Source organism: Hippopotamus amphibius, chromosome 17 (assembly GCF_030028045.1).
Source record: "Hippopotamus amphibius kiboko isolate mHipAmp2 chromosome 17, mHipAmp2.hap2, whole genome shotgun sequence".
Taxonomy (NCBI): Eukaryota; Metazoa; Chordata; class Mammalia; order Artiodactyla; family Hippopotamidae; genus Hippopotamus; species Hippopotamus amphibius.
This window is the reverse complement of record NC_080202.1, coordinates 2,024,416-2,045,620: the sequence shown is the minus strand read 5'-3', so window position 1 is coordinate 2,045,620 and position 21,205 is coordinate 2,024,416. Positions and strand designations below refer to the sequence as shown.

Here is a 21,205-nt window from a genome sequence, read left to right as displayed (position 1 = left end):
CTCCTTTACCTAGCCAAGGACACCGTTTAAAGTTGGTTAGTCAAGAAATACAAGTGGTAAATAATAAAAGATCTCCTTAGTATTTCTGTTTTTTGAATGAAAATTTCACATAGCAAAGTTAAAGGAATTTTACAGTGAACTAAGCACCAACATCTGTACTCCAGGCCTAACACTTTACTAACAATAGATTGAGAAAATTTCAGCATGACTTGCGGGAACAGGGGAGGAGAGGAACACAGGAGTGAAAATGCTCTGAATCCCTCGGCTTTCACAGTGAGGGCGAGCAGACAGCCTTCAAAGCTAAAAAATCAAGAAATAGCATAGGTATAGCATATTGTATAGAATTACAGAGATAACCACCATTTCTTATGAAAACATATGAGGGACTGACGGACAGACAGTGGGATGAACAGAGGATAAAGCAAATGCAGCAAAATGTTAACTGTAGAATCCACGTGGTGGGTCCGTGGTGCTAACGGTATACATCTTTCCATTTTTTTGACTAAAATCTCGTAAGAAAATATTGACACCGATGTGGCTGAGAGCGGACCTCACATCCGTGCTGTCCTCTGCTTGGCACCGGCAGAGCTGCCTTCCAGCCCCCCGACACTGGGAGGGGCTGGGCACCGGAGGCTGGCTGGGTGGGGGGGGGCAGGAGATGGGGGGGTGACAGGCACCCGGTCCAGGCCCAGCCCCTCCAGCCCCTGCAGGACCTTCATGCCCTCTCCCCTCTCCTGACCGCTGCCAGGCACTAATGTTCACCAGCCTGAACCGCGCCAGACGGCCCCCACCTCACCCTAGATGGGGGCGTGAGGGGAAATCAACTTTTGCTGTCTTAAGGGGCTATTTTGGGATTCGTCTTTAACCACAGTTAGCATTGGCTATAACCAATACAGAGTGGAACCTGAGGGGTAGAAGCTCCTACTTCTGTTTCCTATCACTGGTATCCACTGTTTAAACAAGTACATGGAAATTTAAAGCAAAGAGTAAGCAGATATCAGCTAGTGATTAGAATGGGGAAAGTCTTCTAAGCTTTCAACCCTAAGTAGAAATTAAGGCCTCCTTTAGCATATTGGGCAGCTTTGTATGAGTACAAAACAGCAAAATGGCACTATTCTTCTGGAGTGATACAACCCACCTGGGCCCACTCATTTCTTTATTCCCAGCCGCTTCTGAACAGTGCACAACCAGCGCATCGATACCCAGCAGCCCTCTCTGACCTGCAGGCACCAACAAACAACGTGGCTGGAAACTGAAGGACTGTTAACTGAGACCTTTTAGGAAGTAAGAGATGTGGTCATCCACAGGTTCTGATTCCAGCTGCCCTTGTTCATGCAAACTCCTATCTTTTGCTTGATTCATTTACCTTCTGTATCCTGTACTATTACAGTAAGTCAGTGACTCAACTCAGAGGATCGCAGACCCCACAAAAAAGAACTCTTGCTGCCACGGTAGCCAATTCCAAGGCTAGAAAAGCAGCAGCAGCTGAGAACCTGCCTTCTGCCTCAGGCCTGCCTGCAGAGGGGGGAGGGGTACGGTAGGGGTTGGAGATGGGGCTTTTACCTCATTTACCCTGTAACAGCCCCTCCCTGTCTGAGTAACCGCGGTCTCGGGGGAGTCAGCCAGGACGTGTGCCGCTTGGATCTCCATTCTACAGACCCTGGCTGTCAGCTGCAAGGACAGGGCTTAGCTGACACTCCAGTTGTCAGTGCCCCCGCCCGGGGGACTCAGCCTGGCTTCTGAGCGGAAAGTACATTCCTCTCAGGCAGCTTCCAGCAAGGACTGGCCCAGCAAGAGGGGACGGGGGACTCCTCTACTGGGCAGTCTGCTGGCCGGGACTTGGTCAGACCTGCAGGGCTCTCTGCCCACACCTGCTGCGGCCTCCTTTTCCTTTCCTAGGCGCTGGGTCTGCATCACGGTCCAAAGGCTTTCCTGGCTCAATTTAGCGTCCCACCCCTTCTTTCTCAGGTGTTACCCTTCAATAACCCTCTTTCATTCCCAATTCTGTTTAGGGTCTGTTTAAGTTGTCTCAGAGGACAAAACTGACATGACACAGGACCGGTGTAAAAATCTGACTTGGGTGTCGCTCTGTCTCGTCTGCCTCTGTTTCCCTCTGACCTCTACCGCTCAGCTTCGGGCCCCCTGCTCCGGTGACCCGCTGAAGCACTTGCTCTGATTCTAGTCCAATGCACCACACCTGCCAGTGGGAGGCCCTGCTGCGTCCCAGCCCCAGGGCTTGCGAGTGTCGGTGAAGCAGATTGAGGATACGTTAATCTTTAACAAAACCCTCATTTCCGGGATCTCATTGGTGCATTCTATAGCATTTCATCACAGCACGGAGATCACTTAAAGTTATACACACACTTTCAGCCAACAATAGCATCACAGCCTTTCCTAAGACTTTCTAATTGGGCATCTTTACTCACAGCAAATCGGACTGGGTTCCCATTCGGAAATTATATGCACTCTGAAAAATGCAATAAAATAAGTCACTGGTATAAGTGTCCTTTTCATCTCCTATCTGTTAGAGCACTTTACAAAGCAAGGTCACTTAGAAATTGGGACACCAGCAACCAAATAACTCTGAAAAACTCTAACATGGAGCACTGTCTCTTCAGTTTTGACACTAAAGAAAGAATACACAGGGCAAGTGTGTACTAATGACAGGTGTTTTTAAAACGTTACACATCCTTCATGTGACAGCTTATCACAGGGCTGTTTATGACACAGACAAGTTTGCATTAATTTGCAAGTATTGGCTATTTTACTCAAAGAAATCTGGATAAGTGCTGTGTAGTTTAGAAAGTCACCCCTAGGTCATCACTGCAGTAATCCCACATCTAGAGTTTTTCTTCACAGTCTGTCTTCCCGTGTGTCAAAGTTTGCAATCCTGCTTGTCGCACAAGTCCAATGTCCCACAGCTGCCGGGGAGGCAGCCACCTCCGCTCAGCCTCAAGGACGTGGCCTGGCCCTGCCTGGCCTTGCTGCCAAGATGAGTGAAGAGCAGTGAACCCAGGCTAAGAGACCCGAGTCTTCACCACCGCCCCGCCTCCAATCAAGGGATGTCACCTAGACAAGTCACCGCACCTCCCGGGGCGTCAATTTCCTCATTCAGGTTCAATTTTAAAGATCACCCCCTGGAAAAGCTGTCTGGAGTTCCGCCTCTGTCACAGGAGCACAGACCTGCCAGCCCAGGACTCCAGCCCTAGGTGGACCCTCTCCCCCCAGCCGGCCGAGATGCACTTCTGGAGGCGGAAGGAACTCCGCGTGTGCGGCGCTACAGCACGCTGGGGTCTGCCTGTAAAGGCGACCCCGCGGCCGGCAGCACCCAACTCCGCGCGGGAGGCCGGGGTGACCACAGGAGCTGAGCCCCAGAGGCCCGCTGCGCTCCAGCCCGCTCGCCCCACGGCTCCGCTCACCGCCGCCTGGCGAGCCGGAGAGCGCGGGGCTCCCGGGGCAAGGGGCAAGGGCCGCCTGCCGGGAGGAAAGCACAGTCCCCGTGCAGCCCGGGTCTGCGGAGGGGCGACACACCGGCCGCCGGGCCGCACCGTCCGGGGGGCTCCGCGAAGCGCGTGGCCCGCGCCGCGCCCGCGCGCTCCCGCCGACGGCCCGCACGGCCAGGGGCGCCCCCGGCCCCCGGCCGCCCCGCCCCGCCCCGGCCCCGGCGCCAGGTGAGCCGGCGGCGCCCCCCGCGCCCTCGGGAGGCGGGCCTCGCGCCCTCGGCGCCCGCGGCCCCGGCCCGGCCGTGGGGGAGGGGCGCCCGCGGGAGGGGGCGCGGCGACCCCCGCCCGCCGCACTGACCTGCTTCGGCGTCCTCGGGCCGCGCCGCGTGGTTGCCCATGCTCGGCCGCCTCGGGCAGCGGCCGGCCGGCCGCCTCGGACGGCGCGTCCAGCGCGCGGCAACTCGCGCCGGCTCCCGCTGGCGGGGCGGCGGCGCCCGGCGGGTCCGCTCCAGTCAAAGAAAGGGCCGGCGCCTCCCGTGCCCGCGGCCGCCGGCCGCTCCGCGCCCGCTCATCTGCATGCGGCCCGCCCCCTCGCCTGGGGCTGCCCGCCCCACGGCCCGCCCGCCTCATCTACGCACCGCCCCCCGGCCCGGCAGGCCGTCCAGGAGACCCGGCCGGCCCGCCCGCCTCATCTGCATGCCCCGCCCACTTCATCTGCATGTGGCTCGGGGGCTCCCGGAGCGTCCCTCCCGGGCGGGGGAGGCGCGCGCGCCGCCCGACTTCCGGCCCTTAGGGGCGGGCGCCGGGAACGGCCGCCGCACGCCGCCGGCGGGAAGAGCCGCGCTGCGGGGAGGCGGAGGCCGGGTGTCACGCGGCAGGCCGGCGCGGCCCCGCGCGAGGGCGAGCGGAGCTCCGGGGAGACCGGGGCCGGCGCCTGCTGCGCGCTCCGCGGCACCGGGAAGGTCCCGGGGGCCGGCGCCGCCGCACGGGCGGGGGTCGCGCCCTGACCGCGCCCCCGCGGAGCGTGCGCCGCGGTCCGTGCGCGCGCCGGGCACGAGGGGACGCCGCCCTCCGAGGCGGGCGGCCTGCGGAAACCCCCGGACGACTTGCCCCAGGGCCGGCGCCCCGCGCTCCCTCCGGCCACGGGCAGGACGGCGGGCCACCGCCCAGTCGGCTCCGCGCGGCAGGTCCCTCCCGCGGCCTCTGGGGCACCACGCACGCCTGGCCTCCTGCCGCCTCCCGGTCCCCCTCTCCGTGCCGTCCGCCGGCTTCCCCTCGCCTCCCTGACCGCTAGGCCCCTGAGGCGCCGTCTCCGCCGTCCGCTCCCCCTGGCCTCTGGCCGGGCTGCTGCAGCCACGGCGCGGCTTCACATCCCGCCCTCTGAACTCCATCCAGCTACCCTGTTTACCTCCACTTGGGTGTCCTGATGGGCATCTTCAGGCGAACAGAACAAACCCAAATTCTAGATTTTCTTCCACGGATGTGGCACGTAGTCTCGTCCGTCTGCATAAGCGGACGGTGTCAGGACATGTGTGGCACATGTCCCCGTGTCTCAGCACTTACCGCTTCCACGGCTACCGCCTGGTCCAGCTCGCAGCCACCTCCCACCCAGTCTCCCTTCTTCTGCCCCCGACCTTCACGTAACACAGCGGCGCTTCTCACACCCAGGTCACATCATATCACGCTCCCACTTACACGCGCCAGTGGCTTTCTGTCTCACTCGGAGGAAAAGCCAAGGCTTAACCATGGCTTCCAAGGCCCTGAATTCTCTTCCCCTCCCTCCACCAGTGGCCTCGCCCCCCCCCCCCACACACACACTGGTCTTGCTACAGTAGCCTCCTCCCTGTCCCCAAAGAAGCCAAGTTGCTGCCACGCAAGGGCCTTTGCACGTGCTGTTCCCTCTGCCCGGGACGCTTTTCCCCACAAGCCTACGTTGCATAGACCATATGGTTCGCTCAGTCTCACTTCCTCGGTCTCTGGTCAAACGTCATTCAATTAAGAGGGGCTTCTCTTGTTACGTCACATGAAATAGTCCATCAGACCCTCAACACAAACACTTCCTGGCTTTGCAGACCTTAGTGACACTTTCCACCATTTAGTCGACTATATATTTTCTGTTTTACTGGTTTACTGTGTCTCCAGTAGAGTGCAAACATCAGGAGAACAGGCGTAAATGGATGAGTGAGTTTATAGGCTGTACCGTAAACACACCAGCTCTTATACGTTACTTTGTCTCAGGAGTCATGCTGTGAGTTACTCTCCGACAAAACTAGCTCGTCAAAAGACAGGAGTCCCTATAACCTACACAACATGGAGCACATAGAAGCAAATGTACTAAGGAAAATAAATTGCATGGGATGATTTTACAGCAGAAATGCATGACATCAAGTTCAACCCCCCTTTTTAAAAGATGAAGAATAAGCCCAGAAAAGACGGTTAAGTTCCCAAAATATTTGACTGATTGACAAAGGCTGAGTTTGTGAACACTGCCCCAGGGACAGCACTTCGATTTACAGGACAGCTACATACTTATCTAAAAGGGTTTGAAACTGAGTCATCTTCTTAATCCCATAAAGTGTTATGCAATTAACGTGTGTCTCATTATGAAAACTGGACCAGAAAGATACCAACTCAAGATACATCCTGCACAACTATGACTCTTTTACAGTCGAAAATATTTAGTCAAGTCTTGTGTGTAGTTTATCTCCTTAACAGTGTTCTAATCTTGCCTGTCTCGCGTCTTTGCGGGCACTTGCTCAGTTCAGGCCTTCAATTCACACCAGGATGAACCGGCTCTAGCTTCCAACTCACTTGAATCCTCCGGTGCTGCTGCCACCCAAACCCCTCCTCCACGCCACTCAGCAAGGACGCAAGTCCCACCTCATCACACCTCTGCTTAAAAGCTCCCCACGGGGACTTCCTAGGTGGCGCAGTGGTAAAGAATCTGCCTGCCAATGCAGGGGACATGGGTTCGAGCCCTGCCCTGGGAAGATTCCACATGCCATGGAGCAACTAAGCCCATGTGCCTAAAAAAAAAAAAAAAAAAAAAAAAAGCTCCCCACGGCGCCCCTCTACCTTTAGTACAAAGTCCCCAGTTCTTCTGCATGGTACCATTTTGCACCCTGACTCCACCCCAGTTACTCTAGCCTCATCTTTCAAAAGTACACCCTCCCTTCATCTCCCAGCGACGTGAAGCCAGTAGTGGTGCCCTGAACACACCCCACTGTCTCAGGCCTCTGGGCTTTCATATCTGCCGTATTCCCTCTGATCCAATACTCTTCTGTAGCCTGGCTACCTGGCAAATGCCTATTCTTGCCTCTGAATTCTTGGTCAGGCATCACTTCCCCTGGGAGCCTGCCCATTCCAGCCAGAATCGAATACTCACTCCCTAATGGTACTTCTGTCCCTTGTAAATGATGGCATTTCCCCGCAGAACCACATTATTTAAACTATGCTTCTTTATAAGATTGTGCAGTGATGCTGTCTTAGTCATTTTTGCACCCATATCTTACAAATACTAAAGTACATAACTTATTTACTTACTCTAGAATACAACACTAACTTCTCAAAATAGTGCTGTGGTGGTCATTAAACCTTCAGAAGGATTCTTTGGTCTCCAGAGAAATCCTATGTTATTGAAATGAAAAGACTAAATATTATAAAGGCATCAAGTCTGCCCAAATAATTAACCTATAATTTTAACAAAATTCAAATTAATCATGAACCTGATGTGTTTATTCCAAGATTCACCTGGAGGAATAAAGGCCTCAGAAAGTCTAAGAAAATTTGGAAGTGGAAGAATAAAGAGAGATTTGCCTTATTAGAAATAAAAACATGCCATAAAACTACATCAGAAAAAGTGTGGTTACAACAGCATGGAAATTCCCCAAAAAATCAGATTTAAAAAAATTGAACATAAAATAGCACTTCAGATTAAGTGACAGCCAAATCGCCCTCTTTATGCCAAAAATAAATTCCAATTCGATATCAGTTTAAGTGTAAAATATGAAAATAAAAAAGTTCTGGAAGTAAATATGGATGAATATTTTATAATATTGAAGGGGGAGAAGCCTTTTTTATTGCCCAACCTTTCACTGGGAACATTTTCAGATTCATAGAAAAGTGTGGCCAGAACCCTACAATGAACACCTTCAGCATCCACCACCGGCATTTACCAATTGTAAACATTTTACCACATTTGCCTGTATCTCGACCCCTTCATTTTCCTTCTCATTGACTCATTTGAAAGTATGCTGCCGACAACATGACATCGTGATATTTCGCCCTCAGATACTTCCAGCACAGTCTCCTAAACTCTCTGACAACACCATGATCACGCTTATGAAAAACAGTATTTTGAAAATATCAATAGCGTATGGTACACAGTCTATATTAAAATTTCCCCATCTCCAAAAACTTTTTTCCAAAAACACCAGGATCCAATCAATGTTAAATACTGTTTAAGGAAGACACATCCTGAAATAACCCTCATCAGTGATAGTTTAGTTACTTATTTGGCCTCGCCGCTTGTGGGATCTTGGTTCCCTGACCAGGGATAGAACCCAGGCCCTCAGCAGTGAGAACACCAAGTCCTAACCACTGGACCACCAGGGACGTCCCATCAGTGATAGTTTTAGATGCTGATGGAGGTTACCTGCTAAAACCATCTGAAAAGGAGGTAGAGACATTTAACACACTCCTAGTAACTATTTCTGAGGGCATGACCTCACAATTTTAAGTATCAGCCATTGCTGAAAACAAATCTTTTAAAGAGAACTTTGAAAGCAGGGCAGTGAGAAGTCAGGTTGTGGCAGTCACACAAACCAGGCAAGCGAAGGCCGACTGCTCAGTGTACTGTGCCTGCGATGGAATTCCCAGTGGTGTCAGTGTTTGTCTGAAGCCGCTGTTAAATCACCTCAAAAACGCTCTAGGGACATCAGAGATCCCCATGGTGCTTGTTTTAAAAGAGCAACAATGGAATTCTAAATGAGTATATTTACATAACATGTGATTTCAAAGGTAAGGGTGTAACAGTTGATAAACATTACAATTACGTATTTTCTATTTCCTCTCTATTTGAAATGGTTATTTAAGGAAGACAAAAAAGGGTTTTTAGGAATCTTCATTGAATAGAAGGACCCTCTTATATTCTGGCATATACAATAAAATAATATGTACATGGCACTATTCTTTAAAATGCTGTATTATATTGTTCATTTTAGTATATGTAGATATAAATTCGGACATGTGTGTAGCAAATTACTACAAATAGCCCTATCTGAAAAATAGAGTCATAGAGGAATTGCTTTTTCTATAGCAAGTATCTCTAAAACCTTAACAGGGAACATCTTACTTTTATGATCAGGACACACAAAAAGAAAAAAAAATGTGCATATCCTTAAGCCTAGCAATTCTATGGATTTGTTAAAAAAAAAAAATTACAAATACACATAAACATCTCACTTCCAAGATAATAATTCTTAACATTTATTGAAAAATAATGACAAGTCAAGGACTAGTCTAAGTACTTTATATATTTTAATTGATTTAATTCCTTACAAAAATGCAACAAGATAAAACTATTTTTTTAACCCAAATTAAAGATCAGGAAATGACAAAGAGGGTAAGTAAGTTGCCTGAGTTACTCAGGTGTGAAGTGACAAAGCCAAGATCTGAACCTATGAGGGGTCGCCTAGGGCACCGTTGGACCTGCAGGGCGTGGAGCTGGGCTCCTGGCTGCAGTTACCACGGTGAAAGGCTACGAGAAGGGGGAAGGGCGGGTGGGGCAAAGGCCAGGGGAACCAGATGCAAGCTTCCAACAACTTTCTCCCAGTGGAGTCAGATTGGTTCCTCCAGCAACAAGATGTGACAACTCAAGTGAGATGTCGTGTAAGAGGACAGCTCACTAGAGAAAAACCCAGGGCCCAGGGTTTTATTGGGAGCTGCTCACCTGGGCGCCCTCTGCCTAGCACGCAGCAGGAGTCCAGACTCCCAGAAGGAAGCAGGCGTTCAGCGTAAACCCATGTGTTTGCACAGTTTAAGCACAGTGACCCCCTCACCAGCGGGTGATGGAGACAATCCCAAAAGCCAGGTTCCCAGAGGCTGGCCACGTGCCAGCCCTGTAAGGACCGCTGCCCCAGGCCTGCAGGCTCACTTGTTTCTGTCTCTTGTCTCAGTACCCCTGGCATTTAACTCCAGAGTCTGTGCTCATAACATCTGTCCACCGCTTCCCTTCTGTTTGTAACTGCAAAAAGCTGGGAAAAAACCTTCAGTGTTTAACACAGGGGCTTGGTTAAATACATTATGACACTGCCACTCAATGGCACTCTATGCAGTCCCTAAACAGGCAGCCGTGTTAAGTTATAAAGCAGAACGGTACATATATTAAGGACATAATTCTTAATTTCTGTATATTTGTATACAAACAAAAAACATCTGGATACAAACACACAGATAAGCAGGAGAGGGTTGGGAAAATTATACCTCAAGTCTCTGATTAAGAGTGGCTCTCTTTGAATGGGGTGGGTAAGAGTTTTACATCCTTTATGTTCTTTTTTTTGCCTCTCCATGTATTTTTTATTTTGCTCTAGTGCACATTGTACTGCTTTTTGCTTTTGTAATTTAAAAAAATTCACTTTGAAAAAAAATCACAGATATTCTGTAAACAATGTCAGGTGGAATTGCTTATATTACCAAAAGGTTCTTCCATTTCTAGGGTGATCCTTTAAATAAGTATTAATCCAGTACATGTGCAATTATTGAACATATAGTCCTTTCTTCCCTGTAATACCATTAAGGACTGAGCTTAATCTGAAGGTGGTGCTAGAAGACAGGTTGAAATTTTTACTAAACACCTAAGAGTGCAGCATTTTTTAATAACATGACCTTGAACTTTAATTTTAAACACTTATTATGAAAAACTTCAAACATATGCAAAAGTAGAAAGAAATATTATAATGGCCCTCTATGTACCTATCAATCCAATTATCAATTCCTGGTCAATCCTGTTTCAAATGCCATCATCCACTTCTCCTCCATCCTCAGTTATTTTGAAGCAATCCCAGACATCCTATTTCACTGGTAAATATTTCAGTTTGTGTTTCAAGAGATAATGTTAACAAGAGATGACTCTTGTTAAAAAAAAAACAAACACAATTCCATCATCCCAACTGAAAAAATTGACAATAATTTATTATCAAATACCTAATCAGGGTTCAAATTTCCACTCATACCAAGATTTTTAAAAAACCATGATCCAGGGACCTCCTTGGTGGCACAGTGGTTAAGAGTCCACCTGCCAATGCAGAGCACATGGGTTCGAGCCCTGGTCCGGAAAGATCCCACATGCTGCAAAACAACCAAGCCTGTGCGCCACAACTACTGAGCCCACATGCTGCAACTATGGAAGCCCGCACACCTAGAGACCGTGCTCTGCAACAAGAGAAGCCACCGCAATAAGAAGCCCACGTACCATAACGAAGAGTGGCCCCCACTCGCCACAACTAGAGAAAGCCTGCACACAGCAACAAAGACCCAACATAGCCAGAAATAAATTAATTAATTAAAAAAAATCATGATCCAAACCAGAATACACCTATTAGAATGGCGAAGATCCAGAACACCAACACCAGGTGCTGATGAAGATGTGGAGCAACAGGAACACTCATTCGTTGCCTGTGGGACGCACAATGGTACCGCCACTTGGGAAAACTATTTGGCGTTTCTTACAAAACTAAACATGTCCCCCCCACACAGTGCATCCATCCCACTCCTTGGTATTTATGCAAATGCATTGTAAAGTTACGTCCGCACAAAAGCCTGCACAGAAATGTCTACAGCAACTTCATTCGTAATTCCCTAAACATGGAAACAACCAAGATGGTCAACAGGGAAACAGATATTGTTCAGCGCTAACAAGAAACGAGCTGTGAAGCCACAGAAAGACAGGGAGGCACCTTAAATGCACATTGCAAGGTGGAAGAAGCCAGCCTGAAAAGGCTTCATCCTATAGGATCCCAACCACACGACATTCTGGAGAAGGCAAAACTACGGAGACAGGAAAAAGCTCTGCGGTTACCAATGTTTGGAGGAAGAAATGGGGGGAAGACTAGGTGGACCCCAGGGTATTTTTAAAGCAATGAAACTATTCTATGTGTGGACACATGTCCTTATACATTTGTCCAAACCCACAGAATGTACAACCCAAAGAGTGAACTCCAATATGAACTGTGGACTCTAGTTAATGATAACGGATCTACAACATTGTAAATCAACTAGACTTCAACAAAAAAGGAAAGACAAGGGCCTATAGAGGCTGATCAGTTGTAACAAATGCAGCTCACTAATACAGGCTGTTAATAAAGGGGAAACTGAGGGGGGGTGGGAGGGGGTATATGGGAACTTTCTATACTTTCCACTCATTTTTTTAATAAACCTGAAGCCTCTTTAAAAAAAAAATAAAGGCTATTCCTTTAAAGAAAATCAATCCAAATCATTACCTCGGACTTAACACCACAAAACAGGGATAACCATCGCCAGGCATCACCTGTCTGTCAGTCACTTCCCTCTTTTTTGCTAAAGAACTCCGCATACATGATGCTGACAGAAGGTCACGCTGTTCTTAGCTCAGGCATGAATCTTAATCACACGGTCTAAGCCAATCGCGGTGATTCCATTTTCCTTGCTCGTGACTGGGGGAGGTCTGGTGGGACAGTTGGGGAACACTTTCTTGCCTTTAAGGAGACACACTGGAAGAAATGCCCTCTTCTTACGCGGGCCTTGAGGTTACCAGCACTACAGCGGCCGTCTCCACTGAGATGGTGAGGAGAGCCGGCCAGGAGGACAGACCAGAAAGACGGAGAGAACCGGTTCCTCCAGGACATCACGGCGTCCCCACGTTAAACCTCCTTTGAGTCACCTACCTTCTGTTTTGTTAATACAACACGGGACACTTCCTTCTCAGTGTTGAAGTCCAGCTGAGTCAGATATGATCTAACCTGGTAGCTATCCTTTTTCTCAATAAGGGACTCAGGTTCAGAGAGATTCGCTATATCTTGCCCAAGGACATAGAGATAAAAAGGAAAGAGCCAGCATTTAATTCAGGCCTGCTGCCTCCAAAGCACTTGTTCTTCCTTTCTCTACCTCTTTGCCTCCAGGAGAAGCCAAGCCCAGAATCTTCAAAGAGAAGCAACTCTTTCAGGATTCAGAAAAGCAAATCGTTTCTTATAATAAGTAACTGCAAACTATGGGAGAAAATCTTGAAAACCCTTCCTGAATTCGAGAAAACACATTTTTTAATCTTCAGCAGGGCTTAACTTCCATATAAGTGACATCGGTACAACGTAAACGAGGAAGATGGAGACAGAGATCATTAGCACCATAGACCTGTGTACAAGAGCAACGCCCACTGTCCTCATCTCAGCCACTGACTCATTAGGTGACCATGTCCAGGCCACCCGCTGAGCCTACAAGAACCTTGTTATCTACCCATCACCTTCCCTTGGAGCTTCGTGTAAATAATAAAAACTCATCATTGCCCTTCAGATTCTGAAGTTCACATTATATGTGAAAGACAAGCCCAGACTGAACAGCTCCCTACGTACAGGTGTAACGTGTGTTCTTCCCTAAGCTTCCACGTCCAGGCGCACGAATGTGGTCGTGTTCCCCTCGATGATTTCTGAAGTCCCAGGCGCGTGCGGCTTAAGTTGCTTTATTCAGTCGGTAGCATTCAGTGCCTGTTTCGTACACGACACTCTCCAAGTTTTCCATCTTTTAAAGGAGGGGGGAACCTCAACTTTCTTAGTAAGTCAAAGGCCAAAGAGGTTCGCACAAAGAAAACAGAGAGAAAAACGCGGGGAGGAAGTGTCAAAGAGGAGGTAACGCATGAAGTCTGGTAACTGAGTCAGAAGAAAAGTTCCTCGGGCAAACAGCACGCACATTGGCCTGAAAACACTCCAATGATGAAAAGGTGGCAGGAAAAGTCGAGGGCGGATCTATGGGGACAGAAAGCAGATCTGTGGTTGCCCGGAGCTGGGGTGAAACAGGAATTGACTGGAATCGACACAAGGGATCTTTTCGGTGTGACGGGAACATTCCAAAGCTCCTTTGTGGTGGATGGTTGTAACCGGTAAATTGCCTAAAAATCATGGGCTTACACATCTTAAACGGTGAATTCGATGATGTGTAAATGACACTTCAGTAAAGCTGGGTGTTTTTTTTATTAAGTCAAGGGAGATAAATGGAGGAGACTTCAAGACTCCATGAATTATTTCTGAACTAAAAAGAGCCTCATCCTCACTCTGACTCCATTAGCCCAGGGGTGCCACGCTGCCAGGAATAAAGGCTAGGAAGACACAGGCTTTGAAGCAGATGAGATAAAGGGGAAATAGGGGGCCTCGCCCACATCAGGCCGGCTTGCTTCCTGAGTGTGCTGCCAGCAGGTCCAACCCACGGTGCGCTGGAAGCGCAGAGAATGAAGGGGTGGGACAGAGGAGAAGCCAGAGCAGGAGGCGGGGAGGTCTGTATCGTTACAAGGGGAAAAGCTCATGCTGTTCTTGGATTGAGAAGGGCTTCCTGGAGGAGGGGATGCTCACGAGCCGGTCCTCCCTCTCCTGGTGGACAGCACTGCTGTCAAAGTCCGGGGCTGGGGGAGCAGCAGGAGGGGCGTCGGGCACAGAAGGGGGTCCTGGAGGAGCAGGCCCAGCGGCAGGGCCAGGTCTGTGCTCCTCAGGGTGAACAAAGGCCTGATTGCGGGAAAGTCCTGAGTGCTGTGGGAGAACCAGCCCCCCGTGGCCCAGGACTGGAGCTCAAGTCACGAGCAGGGTTGGGCCGAGGCTGCCGCGGGATCCCGCTGGCTCCAGGTGGGAGCTTTGCCCCTGGTCCCTTACACGGGAGAGCCCGAGGTGTGTGAGCTGACCACAGCTGTGCTTCAGATGGTGGCCCTGCTGATACGGCACTTGCTTCATCCGCCCTCTTCCTAGCACTTCACACATAACCCGCTCACCAGGACAACCAAGGCGCGCCCTGAGCGGGACACGCTGACCACTGCGGGAGGACTCAGATGCTGGAGGAGGCGGGGAAGCCAGCGCAGCGAGGGCAGGGAGCATCCGTCAGACAAACCCTGCGAGAGCGAGAATGCGGTGTGAGACCCGCCAGCCGGGGCTTCCCTGGTCTTGCTCAGAGCTGCCTCCCTGGCACCTGGAAAGATGCCTGGAACTCAGTGGATGCAACCTTTTGTTGACAGGACAAATGGATGGACAGACATGCAAAACGTCCATGAGACGCTGTCTGCAGCTGGAGGAGTGTTTCCGGAAGGCAGGTGCAAGCTGGGGCAGAGATGCAGGTCTGGAGTCCTTGGGGGCCTGGGGGTCCCAGGGCCTGGAAGAGTGCCTCCCGCGTGGGAGGAGGCCAGAGGAGACATCGAGGAGGAGGTCTCTGAGTTTAACAGCAACCCCTTCAGGGCTGGGAAGGATGTGAATGAGGTTCTGGTCCCATCACCCTCCAACATCTCCAGCAAGGAGTTCAGCGGAGACAGAAACCTCCCCTCCACTAACTGGGAATTCTTCCTTTCCTGGGGCAGCAGGCTTGTCTGAACTTCTGTGGCTACTAGAACATTCTTCTATATATTCAGTCAAAACCTGGCCCTAATTTTACCGCTTAGAACCAAAAAGGAAAACGTTAATTTTGGCTGAAAAGGGGATGGTAACTTCGGAAGAAAAAAGCAGATTGTCTTAGGAAAGCAGAGCCAGAAGAGACTGGGCAGGACGCCCCAGGGTCCAGGGCAGGTGGATTTCATTTAATGGTCAGAGTCCTTGCTGGGGAGGTCCTGCTGTGGGGCATGGTTGCAGAGGAAAAGCACGTTTTACAAAGATGCCTACAACTGGGGCTCTGCTCTTGGTTCCACTCAAAGGCGATGCACTTCACCCTCCCCACTTCCTGAGACGCACGGGGTCAACCTCGTCTCACAGGTGGAAACACAGGATGCCGCTCCAGAGGGGAGAGTCTGACCCCTTGATGAGTGACAATGCTGATGGGGAAAAGGGGGGTCCCTAAGCAACCAATGTGGCTGAGACCCCGGCAAACTCGAGGGCGTGTGACGCGGAAGAACAGGACGCAGAGCCTTGGGTGACCGGGAGGTGGGCAGAAACCTGTGAGAGAATGGTCTGGGAAGCCAAGCCTGGGAAGGAGCTGAGGTTTGATGAAAACAATTCAGGGGAAAACCGCTGCTCTTGCAGCTCTGCCCTGCTCCTGTCTTCCTGCACACACGTTCCCCCCAAAACGGTTTGCCCTGTAGAGGAAACTCGAACCCAAGAAAACCACCTAAGGAGTGCAAATCTCCTGGTCCAGGATATGACAGCCCCAAACGCCGAGATAACTTTGAATGAGGTCGTGAACTGCTGTCATAACCACCGAAAGATGAGGGATGGTACCAGAGAGGAGGAAACCACGCTGCACACGTGGGAGGGCATGGGCTGGGCTCCAGGGCTCACTGCGCAGAACGCGTGTCCGCTCCCGCAACCATCTGCGTGCAGACACAGGAAGAGGACGTACACGTGCTTCTGCACATGCTGGGGATCTCTAGAAGGATACCAGGGGGCCAGACAGTGGTGAACGGGGCAGGCAGAGGGGTGGGAGCAAAGCTTTTCGCTGTAGCCTTTACATTTTGAGCCGTATGATGGTATGACTGATTTGAAAAATGAATACAATTTAAAATTTTTATCTGGGACTTCCCAGGTGGTGCAGTGGTCAAGACTCTGTGCTCCCAGTGCAGGGGGCCCAGGTTCGATCCCTGGTCGGGGAACTAGATCCCGCGTGCCGCAACTAAGACACGGCACAGCCAAATATACATTAATTAATCAATTAATTAATTAAAAATAAATAAATAAATAAACATTTTACCTGACCAAAGACTAGAGTTCGATAGAACAGATTTTTTTGTTGTTGTTTTGGCCGCGAGACGTGCAGGATCTTAGTTCCCTGACCAGGAATGGAACCCGTGCCCCCTGCAGTGGAAGCGCCAGGGAAGTCCCTAGAACAGATTTTTAAAGGAATGGTCCGCAAGGGCCCAAAAGGAGACCCAGGTGTAGCCGGGAGCCAGGATGGGTTAACTAGGAAAACTCACTGAAAATGGGGCAGATGGCAGAAGGAGCCTTTCTGCCTGCTTTCACCTGAAAGCCCACAGGGGCGGCTACTCCAAGAGCGGGGGCAGCGGTGGGGGGGATTCGTCTGCTGCAGGCCACACAGCTGGGGTGTGGGCGGGAAGGCCAGAGCAGAGCCGCGCCTGTGCCCTCCTCTGCCGCTGTTCTTGCAGCCTTCCTGCCTCTCCGCTGTGTCTGCAAGCCTTCCTTTCCGACCCTCCGGCAGCAACCTCACACACAGTTCCTAACTTTAACACTCTGCACGGAGATGATCAAACGTATGTTGATGTCATTTATTATTAATCTCTTGCCTTCAGGTTCTGAAACGAATTCCCACAGCATAAAACCACCTCAGCTGGGCTGTCTTTTGGGATCGATCAAGTGAGGATAAATATTCCCTCCAACAGCGTGTAAGAAAGTCTGAGCAAGAGTCAGTTGGAGGGTGGGGGGTGGTGGCTTGTGTCAACAGGACATACTTCTAGTCTATCTGTACTATAATTTGCTTAGGAAAAACGCTTTTCACGGTATTCACCTAATTTTTGACCTGGAAATCAATAGGTAAACAAATAAATCTCAACAGCAAGCTCAGTCATCCGAACAAACTTTCAGAAAGAGCAGAGCACTGAGAATCTATTGTGTGTGGGCCCCAGGAAAAGCAGCACAAGGGAGCAGGTCTGGTCATGTTTTCCAGAGAGGGACTTGAACATTTCAGAAGGTCATGCCCAAGTTCAGGGCCTGTAACTTGAATGTTGCATGAATTCGGTGGAAAGACCTGCAGCTTTCCTTCCACCCAACGCGACGGCCACACAGAGCCAGAAAAGCAGAACTATCTTCTGGAAAACACAACTCATTCTACAGTGGGGCCCTCTGTTTCCTACCCTTTTCTCCTCCTCCAGAAAGAAGCCTGGGTTACGGCACCGGGCCACATGGTTCTGACCATGAACCAGTTCGCATTCAAGGAGCAATGCCCACGATCGTTCTCCTAGAAGGATGGACTCATCTATCTCTCCATCCAGAAGCGGGCCCTATTAAAGGACATTAGTCACCATGCTCTCCCGGGAAGGGTAGCTGCAGTGGGAAATGTCCTCGACCTCCACCCGCTGTACCGCCCCCACCCTGAGCTCTACGACGGCTCCTGGCAGGCTCACTCACGGGGCATTCCCTGCATTTCAGCCAGCAGACACCCACCAGTTATCAGCACAAGCACGCATCATCGATAGCATCACACCTCCATCCCTGAAGTGGACTGATGTGTTCTCACTCCGCCACGTAACCCAACCGTCTCTGCTGGCACAGGATCACCTGGTTTACAGTCACTGAAATCTAACAGTAATGCTGGTGTTTCTCATTAAACACTACGGAGAGAGAGAGCAGATGTATGAATTGTTTAAAAGAGTAATAAAGAGAATTCTAGCCTACAGGCGCTAGTGGGGTGTTCAGACATAGAAGGTTTGCTTTATAGGATGACTTTGAATCCCTCGTTCCCTTCAGATTTCCAAAGGAGGCTTGATTATCTTACATTTTAGTCCCAGGAAGGTTGTGCGTTTTGTCAGTAATTGGTTTCTTCCCATCTTCTCATCAACGAATCAGGTTTCCCTCTCCTCTCTGGCTTCTAGAAACTCTGCACCAAACTAGCAAGCAGTGCACTTTCCTTCTGTGGGTGCTTTCCTTCCAATTTTTGGTTTTTCTCTTTCCCCCCACATTTTTTATATTTTTATTTTCTTTCACTTCTCTCTATAAGACTCCTCAAATTCTTTCATACGAGAAAGGGTATAAATAAAAACATTAAAAATTCTACTCTCACTTTTCTTAATGAGTATTTCACAAAACATTCTCCCAACCATCCACATTTTTAAAAAGTAAATATATCTGGTGAATGTGTTGACTGCCAGCTGCTCCACTTTCCACCTTCCGTTCATGATAAACGCTGGAATTCAGGGAAATTCCTCAGGAAAAAAAATCTTACAAAAATTAGGATAGAGAGGAAATTCCTCAGTTTGATAAAGAGCATGTACAAAAAATGGTACCTAATGGTAAAAGACTGAAAGCTTTCCCCTTAGGGTTACGAACAAGGCAAGTATGTCCACTCTCAGCACTTTTATTCAACATAGTTTTGGAATTTCTAGACAGTGCAATAAGGCAAGAAAAGGAAATAAAAAGCATACAGATCAGAAATGAAGAATTAAAACTGTACCTCCCTGTAGATGACATGATTGTCCACATAGAAAATTCCAAGGAATCTAAAGGAAAAACCTCCTAGAACTAATAAGTGGGTTCAGCAAGTTCTTAAGATACAAGATAAACATACAAAAATCAACTGCACTTCAATATTCTAGCAATGAATACCAAAATTAGAAACACAATAACAACATTTACAATAGCTAAAAAGAGAGAGAGAGAGAAATAGGTATAAATCTAGCAAAATAGGTACAGGATTTGTATGCTAAAGAAATCAAAGAAGATCTAAATAAATGTTTGTGTATTGCAAGACTCAACAGAGTAAAGATGTCTATTCCCAGATATTTTGGGGGTGTACATACGAGATGATTCTAAAATTCATATAGAAAGTCAAAGGAACAAGACTAGATAAAACAACTTTGGAAAAGAAGAATAATGTTGAAGAATCAGTCTACCTGATTTCAAGACTTATTATAGAGCGACAATAACCGAGACTGGGAGGTGCTGGCAGAGGGACAGACACATAGATGAGTGGTACAAAAACAGAGAACCCAGAAATAAACCCACACAAATATGCCACACAGGTGGAGAAGCAACTCAGTGGAGGAAGGGTGGTCTTTTCAACAAATAACACTGGAGCAAGTAGGCATCCACAGGAAAAAGTGACTCGACCTGAGTCTCAGTCTCACAACTTACAGAAAAAGGAACTAAAATGGACTATACGCGCTTTTTTCTTTTCCATTAGGGTTTATCACAGGGACAGAATATAGTTCTCTGCACTATACAATAAGAACTTGTTGTGTATCCACCCTATAGATAATAGTTTGCATCTGCTAATCCCAAACTCCCTCTCCATGCCTCCCCCACTTCCCTTCCCCTTTGGCAACCACCAGTCTGTTCTCTACATCTGTGAGTCTGTTTCTATTTCATAGATAAGTTCATTGTGTCATATTTTAGGTTCCACATATAGGTGATCTCATATGGTATTTGTCTTTCTCTGTCTCACTTACTTCACTTAGTGTGATCATCTCTAGGTCCATCCATGTAGCGGCAAACTATTATTTCATTCCTTTTTTATGGCTAAGTAGTATTCCATTGTATATATGTACCACATCTTCTTTATCCATTCATCTGACGATGGACATTTAGGTTGTTTCCATGTCTTGGCTATTGTGAATAGTGCTGCTATGAACCTTGGGGTGCATGTGTCTTTTTGAATTAGTGTTTTGTCCAGATATATGCCCAGGAGTGGGATTGCTGGGTCATATGGTAGCTCTATTTCTGGTTTTCCGAGGATCCTCCATACTGTTCCCCACAGTGGCTGCACCAGCTTACATTCCCACCAACAGTGTAGGAGGGTCCCCTTCTTCCACCCCTTCCCACGTCTGTTATAAAATGGATCATATGCTCGAATGGGAAATGTGAAACTATAACACTTTTAGAAAAAACACAGGAGAAAATCTCGTGGGCTAGGCAAAGAGTTCTTAAAGTTAACGTAAAAAGCACTATCCATAAAAGGAAAAATTGATAAGTTGGACGTAATCTAAATTAAAGACTTTTGCTCTGTGAACAACCCCACTACAAGAATAAAAAGACAAGTAGAGACTGGGAGAAAATATGTGCAAAACACATATCCAACTAAGAAATAGTATCTAGAATATATAAAGGACTCAGGGAATTCAACAGCAAAAAATAAATAAATAAATCAAACTCCAATCAGAAAATGAGTGAACGGCATGAACAGACACTTCACTGAGGAAGGTATGCAGATGACAAAGAAGCCCATAAAAAGATGTGCTTCCACGTCACTAGCCAACAGGGAGATGCAGATTACAGCCACGGTGAACAATCGCCATACACCTGCTGGCCAGGCTGTGGACGAAGTGGCTCACTCGCACATCGCTGGTGTGAGTACAAAACGGGGCAGCCACCCTGGGAACACGTTTTGGCACCTTCTTAAAAACTAAACATGCAACTACCATACGATCCGGCAATTACATTCCTGGGCATCTGTCTCAGAGAAAAACTTCCACAAAATGTTCACAGAAAAACCTGCACAGCTTTACTCATGAGAGCGTTCGTAACAGCTTCATTCACGACAGCAGGACACTAGGCACAGCTCAGAGTCCTGGGTGAACAGGTGAGCTGCGGCACATCCGTCCCGTGAAATACGATGAAGAAACTGAAAAGGAACAAACTTTCAATACACACAACAACCTGGATTAATATCCAGAGAACTCTGTTGCATCAGAAAAAAGCCAGTCCCAAAAGTTTACGTACTGTATGAGTCTACTTGCATGACATGCTTGAAATAGCAAAACTATGGAGATAGAAAACAGATGAGTGCTTGCCAGGGGTTAAGGAGGGGGTGGGAATGGAGAGAAGTGAGTGTGGCTGTGAAAGGACCACAGGAGGGATGCCGGTGGTGATGGAGACACTCTATAACCA

At 48.8% G+C, this 21,205-nt stretch overlaps 1 protein-coding gene across 6 annotated transcripts in view; it reads right to left on the bottom strand.

The window, feature by feature from the left end:
• Positions 1-21,205, bottom strand: part of SPECC1 (sperm antigen with calponin homology and coiled-coil domains 1) — a 187,088-nt gene that overhangs the window by 121,157 nt on the left and 44,726 nt on the right. Inside the window, exon 1 of one of the 6 annotated variants that reach the window (XM_057716154.1) lies at positions 3,802-3,982. The exons of the other annotated variants lie outside the window; for them this stretch is intronic. Within the exon in view, the coding sequence (XP_057572137.1) occupies positions 3,802-3,841 (40 nt within the window). The 5' untranslated portion in view covers positions 3,842-3,982. Of the gene's footprint in view, positions 1-3,801; positions 3,983-21,205 lie in introns of those variants that run through there. 6 annotated transcript variants of the gene reach the window in all.